The sequence below is a fragment of the Crocodylus siamensis genome, chromosome 8, assembly GCF_052110815.1.
Source record: "Crocodylus siamensis isolate JL-2025a chromosome 8, ASM5211081v1, whole genome shotgun sequence".
Lineage (NCBI taxonomy): Eukaryota > Metazoa > Chordata > Crocodylia > Crocodylidae > Crocodylus > Crocodylus siamensis.
This window is the reverse complement of record NC_143402.1, coordinates 41,635,342-41,656,757: the sequence shown is the minus strand read 5'-3', so window position 1 is coordinate 41,656,757 and position 21,416 is coordinate 41,635,342. Positions and strand designations below refer to the sequence as shown.

General features: G+C 48.0%; 1 protein-coding gene across 4 annotated transcripts in view; it reads left to right on the top strand.

The window, feature by feature from the left end:
* Window positions 1-20,283, top strand: part of OCRL (OCRL inositol polyphosphate-5-phosphatase) — a 29,300-nt gene extending 9,017 nt beyond the window's left edge. The window contains exons 13-24 of one of the 4 annotated variants that reach the window (XM_090058997.1): window positions 1,256-1,367; window positions 2,643-2,752; window positions 3,678-3,813; window positions 4,787-4,897; window positions 5,197-5,362; window positions 5,622-5,857; window positions 11,653-11,676; window positions 16,114-16,203; window positions 16,467-16,551; window positions 16,790-16,917; window positions 17,865-17,976; window positions 18,087-20,283. In XM_090058997.1, coding sequence (XP_089915123.1) covers window positions 1,256-1,367; window positions 2,643-2,752; window positions 3,678-3,813; window positions 4,787-4,897; window positions 5,197-5,362; window positions 5,622-5,857; window positions 11,653-11,676; window positions 16,114-16,203; window positions 16,467-16,551; window positions 16,790-16,917; window positions 17,865-17,976; window positions 18,087-18,211 — 1,435 coding nt within the window. In that variant the 3' untranslated portion in view covers window positions 18,212-20,283. Of the gene's footprint in view, window positions 1-1,255; window positions 1,368-2,642; window positions 2,753-3,677; window positions 3,814-4,786; window positions 4,898-5,196; window positions 5,363-5,621; window positions 5,858-11,652; window positions 11,677-16,083; window positions 16,204-16,466; window positions 16,552-16,789; window positions 16,918-17,864; window positions 17,977-18,086 lie in introns of all 4 variants that reach the window. The other 3 variants (XM_090058994.1, XM_090058998.1, XM_090058996.1) reach the window with 3 other exon arrangements.
* Window positions 20,284-21,416: the final 1,133 nt, after the last annotated feature.

Sequence of the window (21,416 nt, the reverse complement as noted above, 5' to 3'; positions counted from 1 at the left end):
AGTCCTGTCCTCACAAGTGGTCTGTAACACTGTCCTCTCAGTAACTAGCATTGGTAAGTCAATAGCTGATTATTAGAGCTGTGAAAAAAACGGGAATTTTTTAGAACAAAAATAGAAACTCACTGCCTGGGAAGCATGTTCCAGCTTTTCATTTTGGGGTATTTTGTTTCCCTCCTTCTCTGCTTTCTTCTCGCTCAGAAATTTGTTCCTCCAAGAAATTATGTAATCTGCAGGTGCTTTCATAATGGAAATGAGCTCAGGTTTCAGACCGAAAGAGAAGAGTGAAGAGAAGTGAGAATGTAAAGGGTCTTACAAGGGTCTAGCTGCAAGGAGATGAGGAGGCTGGAAGACTGTCTGGAAATCTATAGAGTAGGGTCAGCAACCTATGCCCTGCAAAACCATTTAATCCAGCCCACAGACATGGACATGGGGCTTCAGCAGCATTCAGTGGTGGGGGGCATTGGTACTGGTTGCTTTCCTGTGCTGCTGTAGGGGAAAAAGCAGTGATAGTGGCTGGGTCCTAGGGCCCAGGTATCTGCCCAAACTGAGTCAGTCCAGCCCAGAGTTTTAAAAAGTTGCTAATCACTATTCTAGAGGAGGGGCAGTAGAGTTTGGTAGTTGCAGAGGGGGGTGTGGCTAGTGGATGGAATGAGGTAGGGTGACTGCATTCAGGAGTTCATAGATTCTTACTGGTCCTGTACACTTGTCCGGACAACAGTCAGCCTGTTGATATCTTGGTAACAAATATGATACTGGTAATTTTTTTTTATTTTTTTTTTGGGTATACAAGGGCAAATACAAAGCAGTAGTAGGCCCAGCTTTAGTAGGCAGAGGCTCTGCTGTTTTTTTTGTTTTGTAGAAGTGCAGGTTTTTCTTTGTAGACAATGCATGTGCCCCATGTTTAAGAAATTAACTGATTACAAACTGAATTGTGGTGTACTTCTGTTTCATTTTTATAAAAAATGTTTTGGTCATTTCAGATGTTTTTTCAGATTGAGGCAAATTTCAGCAGCCTTGAGTTAATGACTCCTTGATGCCACATAGAATCCTTAAGGAAACTGAATTATCTTATTAGTAGGTGTTAGATTCATTCAAATCTTGAAACTTCTTGTGATTGTGCTCTAGGTGTCTCACCCATTACGTCCTACGATACGCTTTTAAATGCAGCCTAGCTGATTATCTGTTCCTCTTCCCGCCAGGTGAGTTTTGATACTAACTTCTGGCTCTTCTCTCCTATGTTTACCTTTATGCTTAGTGTTGTCATCTGGCTGGGAGACTTGAATTACAGACTGTGCCTTCTTGATTCCACTGAGGTGAAAAGTCTGATTACTAAGAATGAGCTTCAGAAATTGTTGACATATGACCAGGTTGGTGAACTTCAGTCGTGTGTGGCATGAAAAACATGAAGCCATCTTGTCCCTGTGTTTAAGAGCTGGCCTGTGCCCTTTTGTAATAGACCCAGGTTTGGTCTTCACTACAAAGGTTTGCTCTAGGTGTGGAAAGATCACATCACACAGCTGCTGTAGGTAAGCCAGCAAAACCTGTCATGTGGCTATGGCAGTGCTTAGAGAAGAAAGCTTTTATTGGATTCCTTTGAGTGGGTAGTACAACTACTCTAGAAGCCCTAGCTGCCAAAACTATAGTGGCAGGAGATAGAAATGCCCCTAAACTCAGCTCTGAAGCATCCTTGTTTGGGTCATGCTGTCATTTAGTTCTCACTAAAAATATCAAAATGTGTTTAAAGCTGAGTAAGCTCTTATTTGATATTTGGGCTGTAAAAGTGTATATTAAATATAACCTAACCAATACACACTACATGGAATGGCTTCCTCAGAACAAAAATTCCCTTTGATGCAAGTTTCCATTGCTGTAATAGTGCTGCAGTCTTGCTGATTGCCCTCCACTAAGGACGGATTTTGAACAGTTATGACAGTGACATCTGTGAAGGATTTTATAATTAGTATCCTAGAAAGTGTGTTGGGATTCTGCATACTGCTTAATAAGGGTGACCTAAATTCTCTAGTATGTTATTCAGCGCTTCCCTGTAGATCTATAGAAACTGAAGCAGCTTTGGAATAATTTAAAATGGGGGCTTTTATCAATGAAATGTTTGTTGCACATACTTTGAATTTGACTTTGCTGTTCTTAATGTCTTAATTTTAACTGTTCTGCAGAATATGGTACTGACAGCCCTTGCATTTTAGCTTCTCATAGAAGAAACATGGAGATTTTGCAGTAAAGAGAAGATATGGGGGGCAATTTAGGGTTGTTACCCAAGTACATTGGCTGGAGGCATCTCCTAAAATGATCAACAGTGAAGCTGTTAATACTAGTTCCACTTTAATGTAATTATCTTCCAAAGTTAATACCTGAATGGGACAGATGGAGCACAGCAGTTACTGTTTTCCATAGCTATTTCGTCTGTCTCTGGACTCACAACTGTTCTCATTTGGAAGGCTTTCTTCACAGCTGCAAAAGCTTTTAATAAAAGAGTGTATTTTGAGACACCGGGTCTGGAGTGAGGGGGGAGTCTGTGGCAAATTTCATGCCTGTGGAATACAAAAGACCCTGCCTGTAACTCTGCTCTCCAGAACAGTGATTTTTGCTTTTGTGCTGATAAGGATGTTCCTTTTTGCCTCTAGTTGAATATTCAGCGTACTCATAAGAAAGCTTTTGCTGATTTCACAGAGGGAGAGATTAAATTCATCCCCACGTACAAATATGACTCTAAAACAGACCGCTGGGATTCCAGGTAAAATCTATTGCTGCTGGTCTCTTAGCCTTGGCCTTTTATAACATTTATGCTACAAAATTTCATTCCCTGGCTGAATTACTAGACTATAAGCCATGTCCTAGAAACACTCCTATAGCCATCAGTATACCACCGAGTAGTCAAACCAATCTCTTATTGCTTTCTTTGTATTCTCTGAAGTAGAACCCTCACCAGTGGGACGGGTTACCTGTTTCAGTTTACTTGAAACAGAGCATTTCACTGCGTCCAGAAACTAATGTGGATAAAGAATGACCTGTACAGTGGTTGCTTAAAGGAGCTGTAACAGCTAAGGACAGAAACAAAAGAAAATTGAGGGGTTAAAAATAAGTGCAGTCTCCAAATGAGTCAGTCTGTCTTATGAAAAGATAACTAAGCTGGAGAAGCTAACCCAAAACTCAGAGACTCAGTTGCAGGGAACAGTAGCAGCTGAGTTGATTTTCCAGAGTGGAAAGAGTGGACAATAAATTAAGCTGTAGCTTGCACTAAGGTGCAGTGGCAAAAAAACTAATGTGACTGGGTCTACATATACAGAAACCTCAAGTTAGAGTGATAGTTACTGTACAGCCTTATTTTTCAACTGCCAGTGAGATGGTAAGAGACTTTGTGAAAAGCAAAACCAGTGATTGGATGGGAAGGAGGATAAAAAGTCCAAAACCTGTACATGAGCTAGATGCCAGTCAAGGCAGCATGCCACCTTCAGGGACAGAAATTCAGCTCTTGCATGAGTAGGGGAGAGGAAATTTCAGAGAGAGAGTTTTTAGGCTGACAGATGTGGGAGCCCCATCCCTGGAGATGAATCCCTAAAAATTGTACACTGCTGGGAGCATTTTGGCCAAGGATGAGAATGGATTAAATAGGCCAATAGAGACTGTCTAATTCCATTTGTAACCATTTGTCTCTGCAGTGGGAAGTGTCGTGTGCCAGCCTGGTGTGATCGAATCCTCTGGAGAGGAGGCAACATTCATCAGCTCCGGTACCGCAGTCACATGGACCTGAAAACTAGTGACCACAAGCCAGTTAGCGCGCTCTTTCTGATTGGGGTAACTGTTGCTTGATGTTAAGGAAAGCACTTGTTTGGTACTCTGTTCACTAAAGCAAGAGAAAGATGCCTGTCTGAGTGTGGCTACAGAAGGGTGGAAGGAACAGAAATGAGTAGTATCCACCCAGCTGTTGTGCAGTGTATTTTGGCAGCCTCATTCACTCCAGCCAGTACAGCTAGGCAGTTGCAGAATTTGCAGCGCTTGCATGCAATATAGTTCAAGTGTACAACTCTGAAGCAGACTTGTTCCTTGTAACACAGGTGATTTACTGAAGTTTAGCATAGCAGATGTGGAAGTATAAGTAAGACAGCTGCATCCCATGTGATTGCTTTAACAGTGTTTCTTAACCTGTGATGTGCAACTCCAATGCATCTACCTCTAGAATGAGGTTGCTTAGCTGTTTTGCAGATGCCTGTTCTTGGGGACTGGAGCAATTAAAGCAATTGCTCCTGTGATGGTGTTTCTGATATGCTGTGAGATGCATGTTCTCTTGGGCCCATAAGTGTTAGTTTGGTTGCAAACAGCTGAATAGGAGTTGTGCTAGGCAACAAATTTGAGGTCCCTAATCTACTGGGTAGATGTAGCATATTTGTTCAGTATTCCTAGCTCAAGCCTCAGGGGAGAGGGTCTTCTGGAAGAGGTGGTGTTTTCTCTTTTTATGCAAGCATGTCAACCTGAAGAATGATGCATGTCCCTATAGAATGTCAATGCATAGGCCACCCCAAATGGTAGCTTCTTTCTACTCCCCCTCAGCGAGACGGTAACAGTACTAATGTCTGTGGGTGTAATTTGCGTGCAAGTACCCATGAAGCTTTGAGGAGCAACTACATCAACTCTCAGAACCTTCAAAGCTACATACAGGGAATGCCCCAAAATCTCCTCTGCTCTGCTGCAAATTACAAACTACTCTAGGAGTTTATGCTGAAAGGCAGAGAGCCTAAAGCTTCACAGAGTATTTTCTGATCTTCTGCAGGTGAAGGTTGTGGATGAGCGGAGATACCGCCAGGTGTTTGAGGATATTGTTCGAATGATGGACAGAATGGAAAATGACTTCCTTCCTTCACTGGAGCTTAGTAGAAGAGATGTGAGAATGAAAATTGAATCCTCATGTGCTTCATAACTGCCAGCAATTCTAGGAGAGCTGGAACCTATTTTTTTTTTTAAAGACTTTGATAATGTTTCATTAAACTTCAGTTTAGAGAAAGGTGCCAGAATAAATATTCTGGGAATTGGTCAGAAACTGCAGCTTTCCCTGCCTCTACACAGGCGCTCTGTTATGGAGCCAGTACCGCTTAGTTACCTCCCCATTTTTCACTTGTGGAGTTTGTATTTGTGTTTTGCCCCCAGATTATTAATGAGATTTGTTTCCTCTTTGCTCTGCAGTTTGTTTTTGATCATGTGAAGTTCCGGCAGCTTCAGAAGCAGAAGTTCCAGATCACCAACAATGGGCAGGTCCCCTGTCATTTCTCCTTCATCCCCAAACTCAATGATATGCAGTACTGTAAGCCATGGCTTCGGGCTGAGCCCTGTGAAGGCTACCTGGACCCAAGTAAGTCTTACTGCTATCTCTGTAGTGTCTTGGACAAGACCATTGTCATCACTTCTATTCTTTCCTTTCCTGCTTTCTGCTGCTTTTGCTTCTCACTATTCCCACACTGACTGAGGTGTCTCTATACCTCCTTTCCTCTGCTGTTTCTTTTTTCTGCCATCTGTCCTACTTTCTGTTGTCTGTCTGCAGGTGTTTGTTTGACTCTATCACCCCTCCATAGAGAGTTTCTGTAATCCCTGTGTCCCTCATCCTGTTTCAGATGAGACTGTGGACATCTCCCTGGATGTGTATGTCAGTAAGGACTCTGTGACCCTCCTGAACTCAGGTGAGGATAAAATTGAGGATATTCTTGTCCTTCATCTGGATCGAGGCAAGGATTACTTCCTCACCATCAATGGGAGCTACCTGCCCAGTTGCTTTGGCACCTCGCTGGAGGCTCTCTGTCGAATGAGACGACCGATCCGAGAAGTCCCAGTCACCAAACTCATTGACCTGGTAAGACTGTAATTGACCTGCAGTCTCTTGCTTTCTGGAGCTTGAGCTGTGTCTTTAATAACCACATAGTGAAAATTTCCTTTTCCGTTTGTTCCTAAAATGGCAATGCTTTCCAAGGGAATAACCTCACTTAACATGAATAGTTTTTGTGGTTTCTCTTTACATGAGCAACCCTGCAGTCTCTTTTCTATTCCCCTAAGATTCTCTATTGCTCTTTGGCTGTGACCTCCCTTCTCTTCATGTGGCTTTGCTTGATGGTAATGGGGTGAAAAATTAACCCAGATCCTCACATATGTGTTGCCTCTGTCTGTAGAACTGCTTGGATACCTGCTCAGAATACTTGATGTTACTGTATTGCTGAACGCTTGGTTCCATTTGAAAACCTTATTCTAGATGGTGCCGGTTTTCAGCTCAGGTTCGTAATGAAGTTAGGAGTCTTTTCAAACATCACCTGCTGGTACTGTATTGAACAGCTATTAGCAAGTCTTTCAAAAATCAGAGACTGGTACAAATCTGTGGGAAGAAGGAAATATATTTTGCTAAATGCCAAATTAAATGTTATGTTCTTCCAAAGCTGAATTTTGTTTCCCTGTGGGTAGTAAAGTGGCCTCCTTTCAGCCATTGCTAATAGTTTTGGGGTTTTTTTCCTCCCAGTCTCTTCTCACTTCCATGCATCATTTATTTCCATTCTCCAGAGCCACCTCTAGCTGTGCTCAGGTTCTGATGTTGTATTCATCCCTGTGGACTCTTATGTCTGTTTCTGTGATGGGACCCCTCCTTTGGTCTTTTAAGCTTCTTTTTCCAGGCTTCTTCTCTCCTAGCTTTCATCATATCATTTGCATTTTTAAACTTATCTGCTTTATCTGTGCTGAGACTTAGCCCTACCTCTAGTTCCATCATTTTACTGACCCTCCCTCCCAGACTTTCTGTGCATCACCCAAGCCAACTTGAGATGCTTATTTTCTTTATCTAAAAGTCTCAACACTTGTGTTCGGGCAGAAACACCAGCCTGTGATACTGTTCCTCTATTCCCCTCAACTTTAAACTCCTCTGCTCATAACTTGGTTTTGTCCTTCACCCTGAATCCATGTTCTTCCACATGTCCTTTGTCTGCAACCCCACTTATTGTCCATTTATAGCCATGGATATCACAGCCTCTTCTGTCCACATGATAAATCTTTCTGTTCTGTCCTCCTCCTCTTTATCTTTGTGTAGAATTGCACAGAAACAGGGCTGAAAGGGACCTCCGTAGGTAATCTAGTCCAACCCCCTGTCCAAACCATCCATTGAAAATCTGTCCAGCCTCTTAGCAAAACTTCCCAGCCAACTACACAAGATGCACAATGATGTGTACTGTTTCAAGGCAATAGGATGGAGCGGGTCAATGAAGAAGCTGCAAGCTGAGTTTGTGCTGAATAATGAAGTATAGGTGGAGACTGATTTGTATGTGGTTTTTGTCAGCTGGAAGCATTGGTGGTGATTTTTTATTGGAACCTAACTAAAGTTGTGGTTTTTTTTCTTAAATGCTGGCCCACAACCTAGTGATGCCTAGCAGAGGTTTGTCTGCAGGAACAGGTGATATTACCACAGTGAAGTTGAAAAGTTTGAGATATAATTGTGCTGAAGCCAACAGGGAAATAGCTGAAGGGAGGTACAGGAGTGTAGTGAGATGGAGGTGGGAGAGGGCAGGCAGGCCACTAAGCTGGATAGTTCTGATGGTAAAATGAGCTCCTCTGTATAGTGGGCTAGGATTATGTTGCTCGTCTTGCCTTTCTCTTGCATCACACTTGGAAAGTGAAGCCCAGCCAGGGTGGTGAATACGACCCCAGGAGCGGGATGGAGTTACGGGCAACTCGTCCAGGGGCCACAAGGTATAGGGAGGAGGGCAGCTCCCCACTGCTGCATGCACCCCTGGGGGAGGCATGGGGGGCATGTGCCCCCCGGATTTGTGTACAGAGGAGAGGAGATTGCTGTGGGCTCTGAGCCGGGGCTATGCCAGCCTCTTCCTGGTGGGGGGGCAGGGGCAGGGCAGGCAGCTGTGGTGCTGGGAGGGGTGGCTACAGGGTAGGCTACAGCTGCTCCAAAATTCCCTGTAGCCACCCCTCCCAGCACAACCACTGCCTGCACCATTTACGCACGCCCTGACCCAGCCCCCTGCCAGGAAGAAGCTGGTACAACCCCTTATGGGCAGCCCACCTTCACCCCGTACATAAATCTAAGGGGTACATACCCCCTATACCTGCCTCAGGGGTGCACAGAGTGACAGGGAGCCACACCCCTTCCCTGCACTCTCAGATGAACCACCTACAGTTCTGTCCCCCTCCCAGGGTTGCAGTCATTGCCCTGACTGGGCAGCACCTGCCCCTCTCCCTCTCTCGCCGTGTAGGCCTCAGTCTGCTCCCCCCAGTGCCCCTTCCCTCTGCCCTCCCACCCCTTCCTCCTCCACAGACTTACCAGCCAGATGCTGCTTTCTAAGTTGTCAGGCTGCATTCCTGTAAATCAGCTATTGGATCGATATTGACTGATATGGTTGATCAATAATCTGGCATCGGTATCAGCCAAGAAAATCTTTATCAGTACACCCCTAGCAAAACTGAAGTCCTGCCACAGCTGTCATTAAGGTGCACTCTCCATAAAAGGAATGGTGTCCTTGCAAAATACATTTCAGCTTAGGTGCTCACCAATGTACTTTCCCCAGTGGTCTCTACCCATTGGACACACTCTCCTTTACTTCCTGTCTGAATTACCCTGACATCAACTGGGAGGAGCAGTCGGCCAGGTCTAGCCACTCACGAAGGTTCCTGACGTGCGTACAGGATCTACACCTCATGCAAGAGGCACACTTCCCCGCTAGGGAAAACGCCATACTGGATCTGGTGTTAGCCTCTGGGGATGACCTGGCGGGGGAGGTGCTAGTACAAGGGAGGCTAGGGGACAGTGATCATGAAATGATCCAGTTTGCTATTCAGAGAAGGGTGGGGAGGGTAACTAGCACAGCGCAAATGCTTGACTTTAGGAAAGCCAACTTCGATGTGCGCAGGGCAGTAGTCAGGGAGGCACTCGGAGCCCAGGGGGTAGCTAGCATGGGGGTCCAGGAAAGGTGGTCCTTCCTCAAGGAGGCTATCCTTGGGGAGCAGCAGGACGCAATTCCACTGTGCAGGAAGGCGGGAAAAGGGTCCAAGAAACCTTCACGCCTGAGCACAAATATCCGGGCTGGCCTGAGGGCAAAGAAAAAAGCATACTGGCGGTGGAAGCAGGGGCAGGGACGAAGGAGGAGTACACCTCCCTGACCCGAGCTTGTAGGGATTTGGTGAGGAAGGCTAAAGCAGCACAAGAGCTTAGATTAGCTTCTGGGATTAAGGATAACAAAAAGTCCTTCTTCAAGTATATAGGTAGCAAGAAGACATCTCGGGGTACCATTGGACCCCTATGAGACAGGGCAGTTGGCGACGGACATGTGAGAGAAGGCAGAACTCTTCAACAAGTTCTTTGCCTCCGTGTTCCTGTCTGCTCACAATGGGGTGCTCTTGGGTGACAGCGCAGAGAGGCCCAGGAAGAATGCAAGTCCCCCGACTGTTAGTTCAGACCTAGTTAAGGATTACCTGGAGGGCTTAGATGTGTCCAAGTCGGCGGGCCCGGATGACCTTCATCTGTGGGTGCTGAGGGAATTGGCTGGTGTCATTGCAGAGCTATTGGCACGGCAGTTTGAGGACTCCTGGTGCTCAGGCCAAGTCCCTGAGGACTGGAAAAGGGCCAGTGTGGTCCCTATTTTCAAGAAGGGGAGGAAGGAAGAGCCTGGCAACTACAGGCCAGTCAGCCTCACTTCTGTCCTGGGGAAAGTCTTTGAAAAAATTATCAAGGGCCACATTTGTGAGAGCCCTGCAGGGGAAGTGATGTTGAGAGGTAACCAACACGGGTTTGTGCCAGGCTGATCCTGCCTGACTAACCTGGTCTCTTTCTATGACCAGGTAACAAAGAGCTTAGATGTGAAGGAGGAAGTTGATGTTATCTTCTTGGACTTCCAGAAGGCTTCGACATAGTGTCCCACCCAATTCTGGTGGGCAAGCTGAGGGAGTGCAGCACTGATGAATGCACAGTCACATGGGTGGCAAACTGGCTCCACGGGCGCACCCAGAGGGTGGTGGTGGCTGGGTCGATGTTGACCTGGGAGGGTGTGGGCAGCGGAGTCCCCCAGGGCTCGGTCCTTGGGCCAGTGCTGTTCAATATCTTCATTAGCCACCTGGACGAGGGCATGGCGAGCACCCTGTTCAAGTTCGCTGATGACACCAAGCTGTGGGGGAAAGTGAATACACACCGGCAGGCAGGGACCGCATCCAGGCAGACCTGGATAGGTTAGAGAAGTGGGCGGATCTGAACAGGATGCAGTTCAACAAGGACAAGTGCAGGGTGCTGCATCTGGGGAGAGGGAACCGGCACTATGGTTATAGGTTAGTGGCTGACCCTCTCAGCAGCACAGAGGCAGAGAGGGATCTTGGAGTCATGATTGACTCTAGGATGAATATGAGTCGCCAGTGCGACGAAGCAATAGGCAGAGCCAACCGCACCCTGTCATGCATCAACGGGGGCATCACTAACAGGTCCAGAGAGGTCTTGCTCCCCCTCTATGCGGCGCTGGTCAGGCCGCAGCTGGAGTCCTGTGTCCAGTTCTGGGCGCCGCACTTCAGGAGGGACGTGGAGAACCTGGAGAGGGTCCAGAGGAGGCCACTTGTATGGTTGGGGGCCCCCGTGGCCAGCCGTATGAGGAGAGGCTGAGGGACCCGAATCTCTTCAGTCTCCGCAAGAAGAGACTGAGGGGGGATCTTGTGGCTGTCTACAACCTTATCGGGGCCAGCAGCAGGGACTCGGGGAAAGTCTGTTCACCAGGCCCCCCTTGGAGTCACCAGGAACAATGGTCACAAGCTGAGGGAAGATAGGTTAGATATTAGGAAGAACTACTTCACTGTAAGGGTGGCCAGAGCCTGGAATAGGGTCCCCAGAGAGGTGGTGTTCTCACCTTCCCTGGAAATCTTCAAGAGGAGACTGGAAAAGCACCTGGCTGGGATCTTATGACCCCTCCCACCCCCAGTGCTCATTCCTGCCCATGGCAGGGGGTCAGGCTAGATGATCTATCCAGGTCCCTTCTGACTCATTGATTCTGTGATTCTAAATTACGGTGTTGTGCACTGCTACATGGCTACTGCGTTTCAGGAGTGGCTGATGTATTGCTATGTACCCAGCTAGAAATGGCTTGGAACAGTTGCTGGTGACAAGTGTCTTACAAAGAGGAGATGGTGTTTCTTACCATGAAGCTGAAGCTTGTTTATCTGGTCATTTTCCTAATCTCATACAGTGTTGCTCATGAGTGTCTCTAACTCACCAACTATTGGTTGGAAGAAGATGGACAGGTGTGGTTGTATGAGGACACTTGATTATGATTGTAAAGCTACAAGAAGGGAAATGCGCAAGAGTTTTCACACAGGCACCGATCCCAAATATGTCCTCCTGCAATTGGCTTGGATGTCTGCCAAGTACTGAGCAGTGGTACAAAACCATTTAAGGATGCTCATTGAAATCCTGACATGGCTTCACATCATGTGAACAGGGGCTCTGCTAATTGGGACCCAAATCTTCAGCTGTAGCTTAAACTTTAGTGGTGTCAGCAAAACATGTGAGAAGTAAATGACAGTCAGTGCTGGTGGGTTCTCATCATGCTGATTCTGTTTCTGGATAATCCTAAATCAGATTCTCTCTGCTAATGACCCTTTCCTCCTCTTTCTTTCCTGCTCTACACTCAGGGAGAAGACAGCTTCTTAGAAAAGGTAATGCAAGTGAATACTGAGGGAGTCTGTCTCTCAGTGCCATTTGTTTATATTCATGGTCAAGAAAAATAACTTCTTCTGTTTCCTGCTGGAGGGGGCTGAAGGAGTTTGCTCCAGAGGGAACATCTGTTCCAGCCATGTAGCCTAGGCAAGCCAGAATGCCTGACAGCACTGGATGCTCGCTTCTGATTTTGTAGTTCAGTGGTTCTCAATCTTTTTTGTTCCAGGACCCATTTGTAAACATCAGTGGCCAGTCCTGACCCAGTGCACCTCACTTCTTGCCCCACTGCCCCCAAAGCCTCCCAGCATGTGGGGCCAGGGGATGAGTATGTGGGGCATCCCCCTCCCACCCCCACAGCAAGCAGATCCTTGTAGGCTGGAACTCTGCAAGCCTGCAAGGGAAAAGCCACAGTTTCCTACCTTTTTCTTTAAAGGAGAATCCAGTTTGTTCACAACCCTTTCATATATTCTTGTGATCCACTTCTGGGTCGTGACCCATGGGCTGAGAAACGCTGCTCTAGTTACGGTAGAGGCTGTGCCTTTTGGTTGCTTATAATTCTTCACTAAATTTTCTTTGGAGCAAAAATTCTCCTGATTGATTCTAGCCCCAAAGTTGGTTTTTCTAGAAATTTTGATCCGGCTTTAACACCTTGGAATATGCTTAATCAGTATATGGAAACTGGATTTCACAGTGAAGGAAGAAGAGGAGGAGCCTGGATTAAGGACCAACCTAGGCTAGTGGTTCTGTTTCCATCTTAATATGTCTGCTCAGGGAGATGAGAGGGAAGACCCTTGCTGCAGCTTGGGGAAAGCACTTGCAAGGGATAGATTTTTTTCTCTCAGATGTTTGCAGCAGTAGTATGAAAACCAACAATCTGGTAAATCTCATTGATACCGGGAGCTGAGCAACCCCAACAGAGCTGGGATGCTGCTTCTAAATATCCCTGTGTTTGCAAACTGAAATTGAGACTCTAGTTGCTGACTACCTTATTTTTCTGATTATGAGTCACAACCTGGTTTTCCAAAATCAACCATAAAAATTAATCAACTTCTATGTGGGGTCAACCTATAGTTGTAATAATATAGTATTATTGCATGAAACAGATGGCCCCACACAACACTTTTATAGGTCAGTGAATGTGGGGTCATCTGCTTTGCCACCCTAAAGTATGCTTCATGGGGTCCTCTGCTCCATTGCCACCATGCTGGATCAGATCACTTCGTGCAGCTGACTTACAGGCCATACTGACTCGCCCTGAAGGGTGCCATGCAAGGTCATCTGCTTCATCGTGGTGACAGCCAGCTCAGCTCACAAGGAAGTGCTGCAATAGCTATGTGACTCAGCCATCACACAGCAGTTCCCAGGGATCTCTCTGGTCTGCTTCCCTTGAGTGGGAAGCAGGCAATGTTGATAGGAGTTCAGAAGTCCTGAACAGCCCCATAGTACTGGAGTCAGAACCAGAAAACAGCCCGCAGGGCATGCTGGCACAGAACCATACAGAGCTGGAGGCACTTCAGAAATGTGATGTTTTAAAAAAAAAAAAAATTCCCACCCCTCAGTAGATAGGCTGTGCATATGATACGGTAAAGACTAGTGTTCACAACAGTTTCTATCACTAACCTAAAAATGTCTGAAGTATAAAATATTTTAATCGCTATGTTTCTTCTAAAGCACAAGTTAACTGAATGCACTTTGTTCAAGTTTTAGGAGAGATCAAATTTAAGTTCATGCCTACCTGTAACAGTGGTTTAAATGCAATCACATGCTTTCTCCATATTTCTTACAGAATTAGAAAAATGTGGAGTCTGAACCCACCTCAAAACAAGGCTATTTTGGATCCAGGATTCAGGCTGTGTATGTCATACAAAGTTTGAATCTAGAACTGTGGTTCAAATCTGGCCTTGCAGATTGTTAAACAGTTTCCATGCAACTAAAAATATTTGTCTGGATTGACATTAATGTAGCATTTTAGGCTGGAGACAATATGGTGAGTCTTGGGCAAAACTATCTTTGGAACGGAGGATACTTTTTATTTTGGTATGTTAGTGCATTTAACCCTTTTGGTTACTGGGGGTTTTTACTTTCCTGTGGGCTGTTGTTTAGAGCAGGTGTAGTTCAAGGACTTTACCTATAATTATTGATTTATATTTGAAGGGAAAAAAGGTGTTTTTTCAAAAGCTAAAATTAAACCTGAAAATGTGGGATGAGGTTAAAATGGGAACAACACAGTCTCTGCGATGGTGAGATGAGGGAAGAAGCCATCAGTCTTCCAGATACACATTTGAGGTTTGCCCCTGCTTCTCCTCCTGCAGTTGCTTTTAGGTTTGCTAACAAACATGGGTGAAACATGGAAGAACTTCCTGAGTTGTGCTGCTGTTCCTTTTCCAAGCTTTGGGTACTAGGGACAGGGTGAAAGAGAAAAGAAGGTGGTACGTCACTGTACTCTGATATACAGCAGAGCAAGGAGGTGATATCTAAATGTTCAGATAGCTACAGCTACAAGCCAAGATGAAGAATACCCTTTCAGGTAGGCCAGAGAGCCCCTCACCCATCTCAGAAGCTGCTGGTGCCACCTTTTCCAACAGGTTGCTGCTCTGAGTCACCCTGGAACCCTGTCTAATTTTTACTGTAGCCATCTCTGCCATATAATCCATTTAGTTATGATTTTACCTGACAGCCTGTAGCCATTAGGTTTGGGTCCAGATTTCAAACTCCAACCTCTACCGTGCTAGAAGGGTTGAGGATTCTAAATGTACTACTTGAGGGTCTTTTCCTCGTGTGTTTGAAGAGAGGAGAGGGACCTGTTATGTACAGTCTGAACCCTAGGTACAGTTTGCATTGGATTATTTATTTGGGGTAGGCTTATTAAAGTTGTGCTTGCACATGGCTTAACCTGCTTGCAGAACTTTACTCTGAAGTTCATGTAAGTTGTTCACAGTGCATTCACCTCCACTCTGCATGCAGTGAGCTGCCTCTTCTATATCCTTGGATTGTACTCCCTTAATGGTAGTCCTGAATTCCTGGCTCTGCTTGCTACATCCCTCCTGAGACCCCTGCAATGTGCCACAGAAAGAGAACTTGAGAGGCAAAAGCAGCATCTGTGCCTTGGCTGTTGTGAGGGTGAGAGTTTCCAGTGCAAGACATGACCACATGCCCTAAGGAGCTGTGCAAGCCCACCTGGGGATCAGTTTATGTGGGGGGTGTTCTTCATACATGCCCAACCCAGAGTTTTTGGGACTCTGTCTGAGAATGAGTGAGCAGGAAGTTCAACTTTTGTGATTCTCTTTTGATGTGGGGCTGGGTGAAGACATAGAGTTGTCTCTTTGGGGAGATGGAATGGAGGGATTGTTGCCCATTTCAGAAGGCAGACAGGGCAATTCAGGTCACTTGTTCTGACATCTACCAGTGGCTTCCTTCACATCACCATGATCCTGCTGGGCTGGGCTTTAGCACCTTGTTCTGGCCATGTTCCAGTTTAATTCTCGCATCCTTGGAAAAGCATTTTAGAGCCCTTGGGTTAGACGACACTTGAACAGCACACCACACACCAAGTATGAGATGGTTCTTGCTCTGTCTTCTTGATTATGGGGCCAGTCAGTGTTGCCCTGGTGTAATTTAAGCAGCTTCACCACTGTTTCAAGCATGCTACCTGCTTTAAGAGGAAACCTGTGCAGGTGGACTGGACCAGCAGGGAACTTCCTGGTTCTGGAGGGATCCTCAGCAAGGTAGACCTGTCAGAGCTCAGCTGGGCAGAGGCAGAGCAGGGCTAATTCAACTGGACACAGGCTTGGCAGAGGCAGCATAGAGCTGATCCAGGCGTGTGGAGCCTGATCTGGCCTGTGGATAAGCCCGAAAGCTACTTACCTGGCTTGCAGGGCCCAAATTTTAAGCACCGTTGTGTCAGTACAGTTGGAGGCTCAGGGTGAGTTGTGATCTAGAAAGAGGTATTGCATAGGAGACTTTGTTCTGCTGGAGAAAAGTAGCCTAAAAGTGCTGTTTATTTCCACTTATGCTTGGATCCTTTCCTATTCCCAGTTGCTAGTAGTACTTCATGTAATATTGTACAAGAGGCTTGGGCTGCTTTGTGCTGGCAAGGCTGTTTGCAGTGACTGAGGGAAAGGATGTTGCATGAGGAGAGTAGAATGTGGAGGAAGTTGCATCCTACAGATCCCATGTGGGGTAGTAGTTCCCTACATGAGCCTGTGTGAGGAGTTGGCACCAGGGGAGTGACAGTGTGGGAATGACCTGAGGGCATGGCAGGTCAGGGACTAATGGGGGTAACTGATATGTAGACTTGCCTTGTGGGAGTGAGTAAGTCTAGCTCCCTGGTGTCTCTGTCACGTGTAAGCTTCTGCACTGTAGTAGAGTGGGGGCTGCCTGTCACTATACCTGCTTCTTGCTGTCAGGAGAAATCACTTCTCCAGATGATCCCACAGGACAGCGAGGATGCCAGTGAGAGACCCCTGCAGGTGCCTAAGGAGATCTGGCTGCTGGTAGACCACCTCTTCAAGAATGCTTGCCACCAGGTGTGTGGAAATGTCCTGTGCTCCAGTTGGGGAGCTTGGTGGGGTTTGGGGGTTGAAATGAAACACCAGGCCTGGTTCATTGGTTGCACCTAGCAAATGACTTCCAGTGGGTGTTTTTAAGGCAGGGTGGCTCCCTCTGGCTTAGGCTGTTATACTAGTGCTCAGCCCCAGCTCTGACTTTAACCCTTCTTGAGCATTGTCTGCACTGGAGCCTTTCAAAAGGGCCTTGTGTCTACCACCTGCCATGGCTTTGCTATTTGTAGGAGGACCTGTTCCAGACTCCCGGTATGCAGGACGAGCTGCAGCAGATCATTGACTGCCTGGACACCAGTATTCCTGAGACAATCCGTATCCTTTCTGAGCCCTATTTCTTCCTTCCTCACTCTTGTCTCCTTCCAGGAATCAGCTTGTTCCCTAGTAACAATCCAGCCTTTGTGTTGGAGGGACCTATTTTTCCAAGGAGATGATGGAGCCTTGCCTTCATCTTGGCAGGTGCCTGCTTAGGAAAGCTGTCTTAGAGGCAAAGTCCAGAGTTCAGGTTGCTACTTCAAGTGGGGGGAGTGCTCCTTGACTTGTCGTGGCACAGCGGGGAGCAACCACTCTGTGGCTGAAGCGCTCCTCATCTTCCTGGAGGCCCTGCCAGAGCCCATCATTTGTTATGAGCTGTATCAGCGATGCCTTGAGTGTTCACACGACAGCCGGCTCTGCCGACAGGTACAGTACCTCTCTGCTTGCATGCCCTACACATCTCTGCAGCCCACCATGAAGCCTCTTTGGCTCCCCACTCTGCCTGGTATTGAGACCTGCCTTTGCTGACAGTACATGCTACTCTGGCTTCTGATCCTGAGGCTTCTCTGGTGGGCAGTGTAGCCTCAGGAGCCTGGCAGTACAAGCCTGTCCTTGGAGCTGGTGACTTAGATGGGCACAGCAGCTGCAGTCACGTACGTGTCTGTCTGTTAGAGCAGTGTTTCTCAACTTGTGGGTCACGACCCAAAAGTGGGTCACAAGAATATTTCAAAGGGTTGCAAGCAAGTGCCAGAAAAACATGCAAAAGCATGGGTTTCCCCTTGCAGGCTGGCAGAATTCCAGCCTGCAAGGGGATGCTTGGGGCGTGACCAGCACGCAATCAGGTAGGGTCGTGGGAACAACCCCAGGAGCCAGATGAAGGTAAATGTATACGAAGCGAGGGTTGGAGGGCTAGGGCTTGGGGACTGTCGGAGGCAGTGTATGCATGTTTATGTTCATGTGTTGGGGGGGTGAGGAGGGGGAGGTGTTTGCTGGCATGGGAAAGATGGCCAGATACTGAAGCTACAGCAGGGGCGGGACACTGGGTCAGGCACCAGCAGGGCCGGTGGGGCGTGGGTTGGGACAAGCCATCGATCTTTGCTAATGTGTCCTGGGACAGAAAAAGGTTGAAAACGAAAAAGGTGTTGGAGCACCTAAGGTAGGACTGAGGACGTTGTGGGATACCTGTTCTCAAAAGTCCCACTGCTGAGCACTGGATAGTGGGGGTTGGCATATGATGATGGCCCCTCCCTGCTCTGTGCCAGTCCAAGGAAGCATGGTACGGTTGGGCATTGACATATGAGAGGAGCTCTGGTAGAGCTTTGCTGGCATGGGAGGGATGTGTACTCATGGGGGATCCTTTTCCCCCTTTGCAGGTGATCTCACAGCTGCCCCGGTGCCACCGCAACGTCTTCCGGTACTTGATGGCGTTCCTCCGAGAGCTCCTGAAGTACTCAGAGGACAACAATGTCAGTGCCAACATGATTGGTAAGAGTCCAGCCTGCCCTAACTGACTCACCACACCTTGCACGTGGTGCTTCTCACTGGTGCCCTCATAGGTCCTTGCCTGTTTCTAATGAAGGATTTTATCTCTGCAGCCACCCTGTTCACCAGTCTCCTCCTCCGGCCTCCACCCAACCTGATGTTCAAACACACGCCGCAAGATCGCCAGCGTGCCATCAGCTTCCTCCTTGGCTTTCTGCTTGGGGGGGATGAGGAGTAACTTCCCTGTCTGTCTGAGGTGCCAAAGCGTGGGAGCCATGCCGTAGGCATTGAGGAAGCCAGCCTTCCTGGAGCCCCGAGGGCAGAAGGCTTGAAGCTACTCAGTACTGTGTTTACAGTCATAAAGGAGGTGGCCTTTCCTTCACACTCCTGTACCATGCTGCCGTACAGGCACACATCACAACACTACCCAAGCCAGAACTCTGCTGCTCCCTTTACAGGTTAGGCATTTGGGCTGGGGCCCAGCTCTCTGAGGGATTTGCTGGCAATTTTCCTGGTGCCCAAATGCTATGCCAATGCAGTGGGTGTCTTGGCCTTGCTCTGTGGCCTTCCACCTGTTCTTGGCATTGCTCATGTCATCCACCCTCTCAAACAAGCTTGTCTTCCCCACTGTGTCCCTTCCCTGCCAGGGGAGCTATTTATTGGAAGAGCAGAGCCTGTGTGTTCTCCAAAGGCCTGGAGTTGCCCTGCTAGTGCCTGGGCTTCACTCTTTGCCCCTGCTGGTATGTGTGTTTGTGTGTACTGGTGTTTGTCTCTTGCAGCCTATGTCCAGGGGCCTTTCTAAATGTGCTTGTGCTGACCAGGACCATCTTCCCTTGCTCTGGACCTAGTGTGGGATAGGGCATGTCTTATGGCCACACGTTTGGCTTCTTTCCCTTTAGCAGTGCATGGTCCTCCCCTCTGTTTTGTGTGGTGTTGGCACAACAAGCTGTTCAGACCTTTGTTCCACCTGCAGAAGCAGCCACCCCTCCACATCGCTTACTTCCCCCCAGCATATCGGTTTTTCCCATGTGGCTTGCCAGTAAATGGTAGCAAAGACCCAGAAAGAGCAGTGAGCTGTGGCTCTGCTCTCTCCTGGCTGTGCCAGTGCAGCTCTGATGAATGATGGGCAGCCTCATGTGGGAACAGTGTTTGCAGAGGCTCTGGTGGGGGGCGGTGAAGGCTTCTTCAGCTGTGGGAGTTCCTGATTCCTGAGTGTATGAGTTGCATGAGTGACAGTCCCATATAGCAACATGCATTGCTGTGTCATGGGGATAGCTCAGTGGAGTTGGCTGTTAGGGCATCAGCTTGCTGCAACCATGTCAAGAGTTGTATTGCTGTTTTGCATCCAGTGGCTGTCACCGCCAGAGTGTCTGGGCATGCTGACATGGGCATTAAGATCCCTAACCCCACATTGCCTCCCCTAGCAAGCAGAACGGTTCCCATCTGTGTCATCCCTGTGCTTGTTACTGTAACAGAGACCCAGTCAGCTGGTACAAGGCCCTGTTTGACCCGGAGCTTGGTGGCTACCTGCGGCACTGTATACAGCCCAAAGGGCAGGAGTGGGGAGCCCTCAACTCTCAAAGAGGACAGGACCAGAGAGCTAGATGCCAGGTCCTGGCACTGATACTTCCCTGCTGAGCCACAAGAGGGAGCTAACGGAGAAAGGATGTGCCATTTCTCTATGGAGAAAGGAGGGGCCTTACCTGTTTTGGGCAACTCCCAGTGGTGCCCTTAAGCTGTGTTAGTTTGCACTCAGTCATGGCTGTGATCACAAAACCCAGCAGGGCTGAGCAGCTGGGCTTGAGCCCAGTAGTGGTGGGGCGGGGGTTCTTTTAGCAGTGTGTGTGTGAGGCTTATGGAAAGGGTGCTGACTGAGGCCTGTGCTTGTCCTTTTACTGAAACACTAAGCAGAGACCTGCTGGCTTGGAGCCCAGGGCTCAGTTCTGGGGTTCAGAGCATGGTTGGCTGAGTCTTGGGGCCAAGTCATGAGAGGGGAAAAATAGAACCTCATAACCAAAGGCAACTTGGTACATAGGAGGGAGGAGTCCACTAGGCTCAGCTGCATAATAAGTGACTGGAGGAACAGTTGTCATGTCCCTACCCCCCACCTCCCCCGGCCAGGAGAGAGAGAGGCCAGGGTACCTCATGGCAAGCTGTAGTAAGGTTGTGTCCTGCAGCAACTGTCCCCTCCTTTCCCTGGGCACTGGCAGAGCTGTTGAGGTCTCCAGTACCTTGTACTCTGTCTATTTTTTAATTGCATAATTTATTGGAAAACTGTTTATTTCAAATAAACCTCCAATGTGCAATGAGTCAAGTGCTGCTTCAGCTGCCACTGCTGCCATTCTTTTCCTCCCCCAGTCAAAGCATTGCTCAGCAGGGCAGGCATGGCAGCCCAGGGGGCTAGATCGGGGTGTTGCACGTTGCCTATGAGCTGCATGTGTCCTGCAGAGTCCCATAATCCAGCCCCTGGGGCTGCCCAGTTGTCCCACATGCTGACCCCATGAGCCTTGTGTAAAGTGTCGGGGACATGTGTCTCATGCTGTGGATGGATCCTGGGCTGCACTGTCTGCTTGGTCTATCATCCTGAGTCAACCCAGGCAGGGCAGGTGCCACATGTGCTGGGTAAAGATATAGGTAGGGAATTTCCCAGTGCTGGGGTGGCACTTTCCACAGGTTTAATCTTTACACAACAGCAGTAAATTTGAAGAACCTCTAAGAGTCCTATGGTGACCTGCAGGGTGGGATTTACTGCTTGTATCCAGGTAGGTACAAACCAGAACTGTGTGCACAGTTGTGATGTTCACAGCTGTTTAAAGGAAAACTGTCGCCTTATACATTACAGCTGGAGAGGAGATATCAATCTCTTTCTGTAGTAGGTGGCCTTTAAAGCAGCTTAGTTTAGGTCAGTTCAGTCTCTTCTGGGGCTTTCAAAGCCACAAAGAAAATGCAACCCCACATACAGTTCCCCAGACCCACCTTCCCCTTCTGTTATCATAGCTTTCCAACAGCAGCAGCTCCTTACTGTAAACAGGCACCTACTGAGCAGATTCTAGAGCCAGGCTAGCCCCTTTGTCCAGTTTGCAAAGGCTGGGCTAGGACTGGTTTGTCTTTGTTCAAAGGGGGCCTGAAGACACAATGTGAAGCTCTCCCTTTTCCCTCTCAGCTGCTTCTGAAGGCAGCAGGCCCTACTCAGGCACATGGCTGGCCCAAGCCCCAGGTGGGAAGCTGACCCTATCACTGCCCAGTCTGCAGGTAACATCAGTGAAAGCTTGAAATGGGGGAGGGTGAAACAGTCTCACAGAGCTGTTGCTGCCAGTGTCAAAGCACACACGCTGCTCCAGGCCTGTGCTGGGGCCTTGTATCTGCTAACCCCAGTCCTGTCCCTTGGTAATGACTACTTGGTTTCTAAGCCAAGTGAAGAAGTGGGAAGAAGGCTCAGCCTG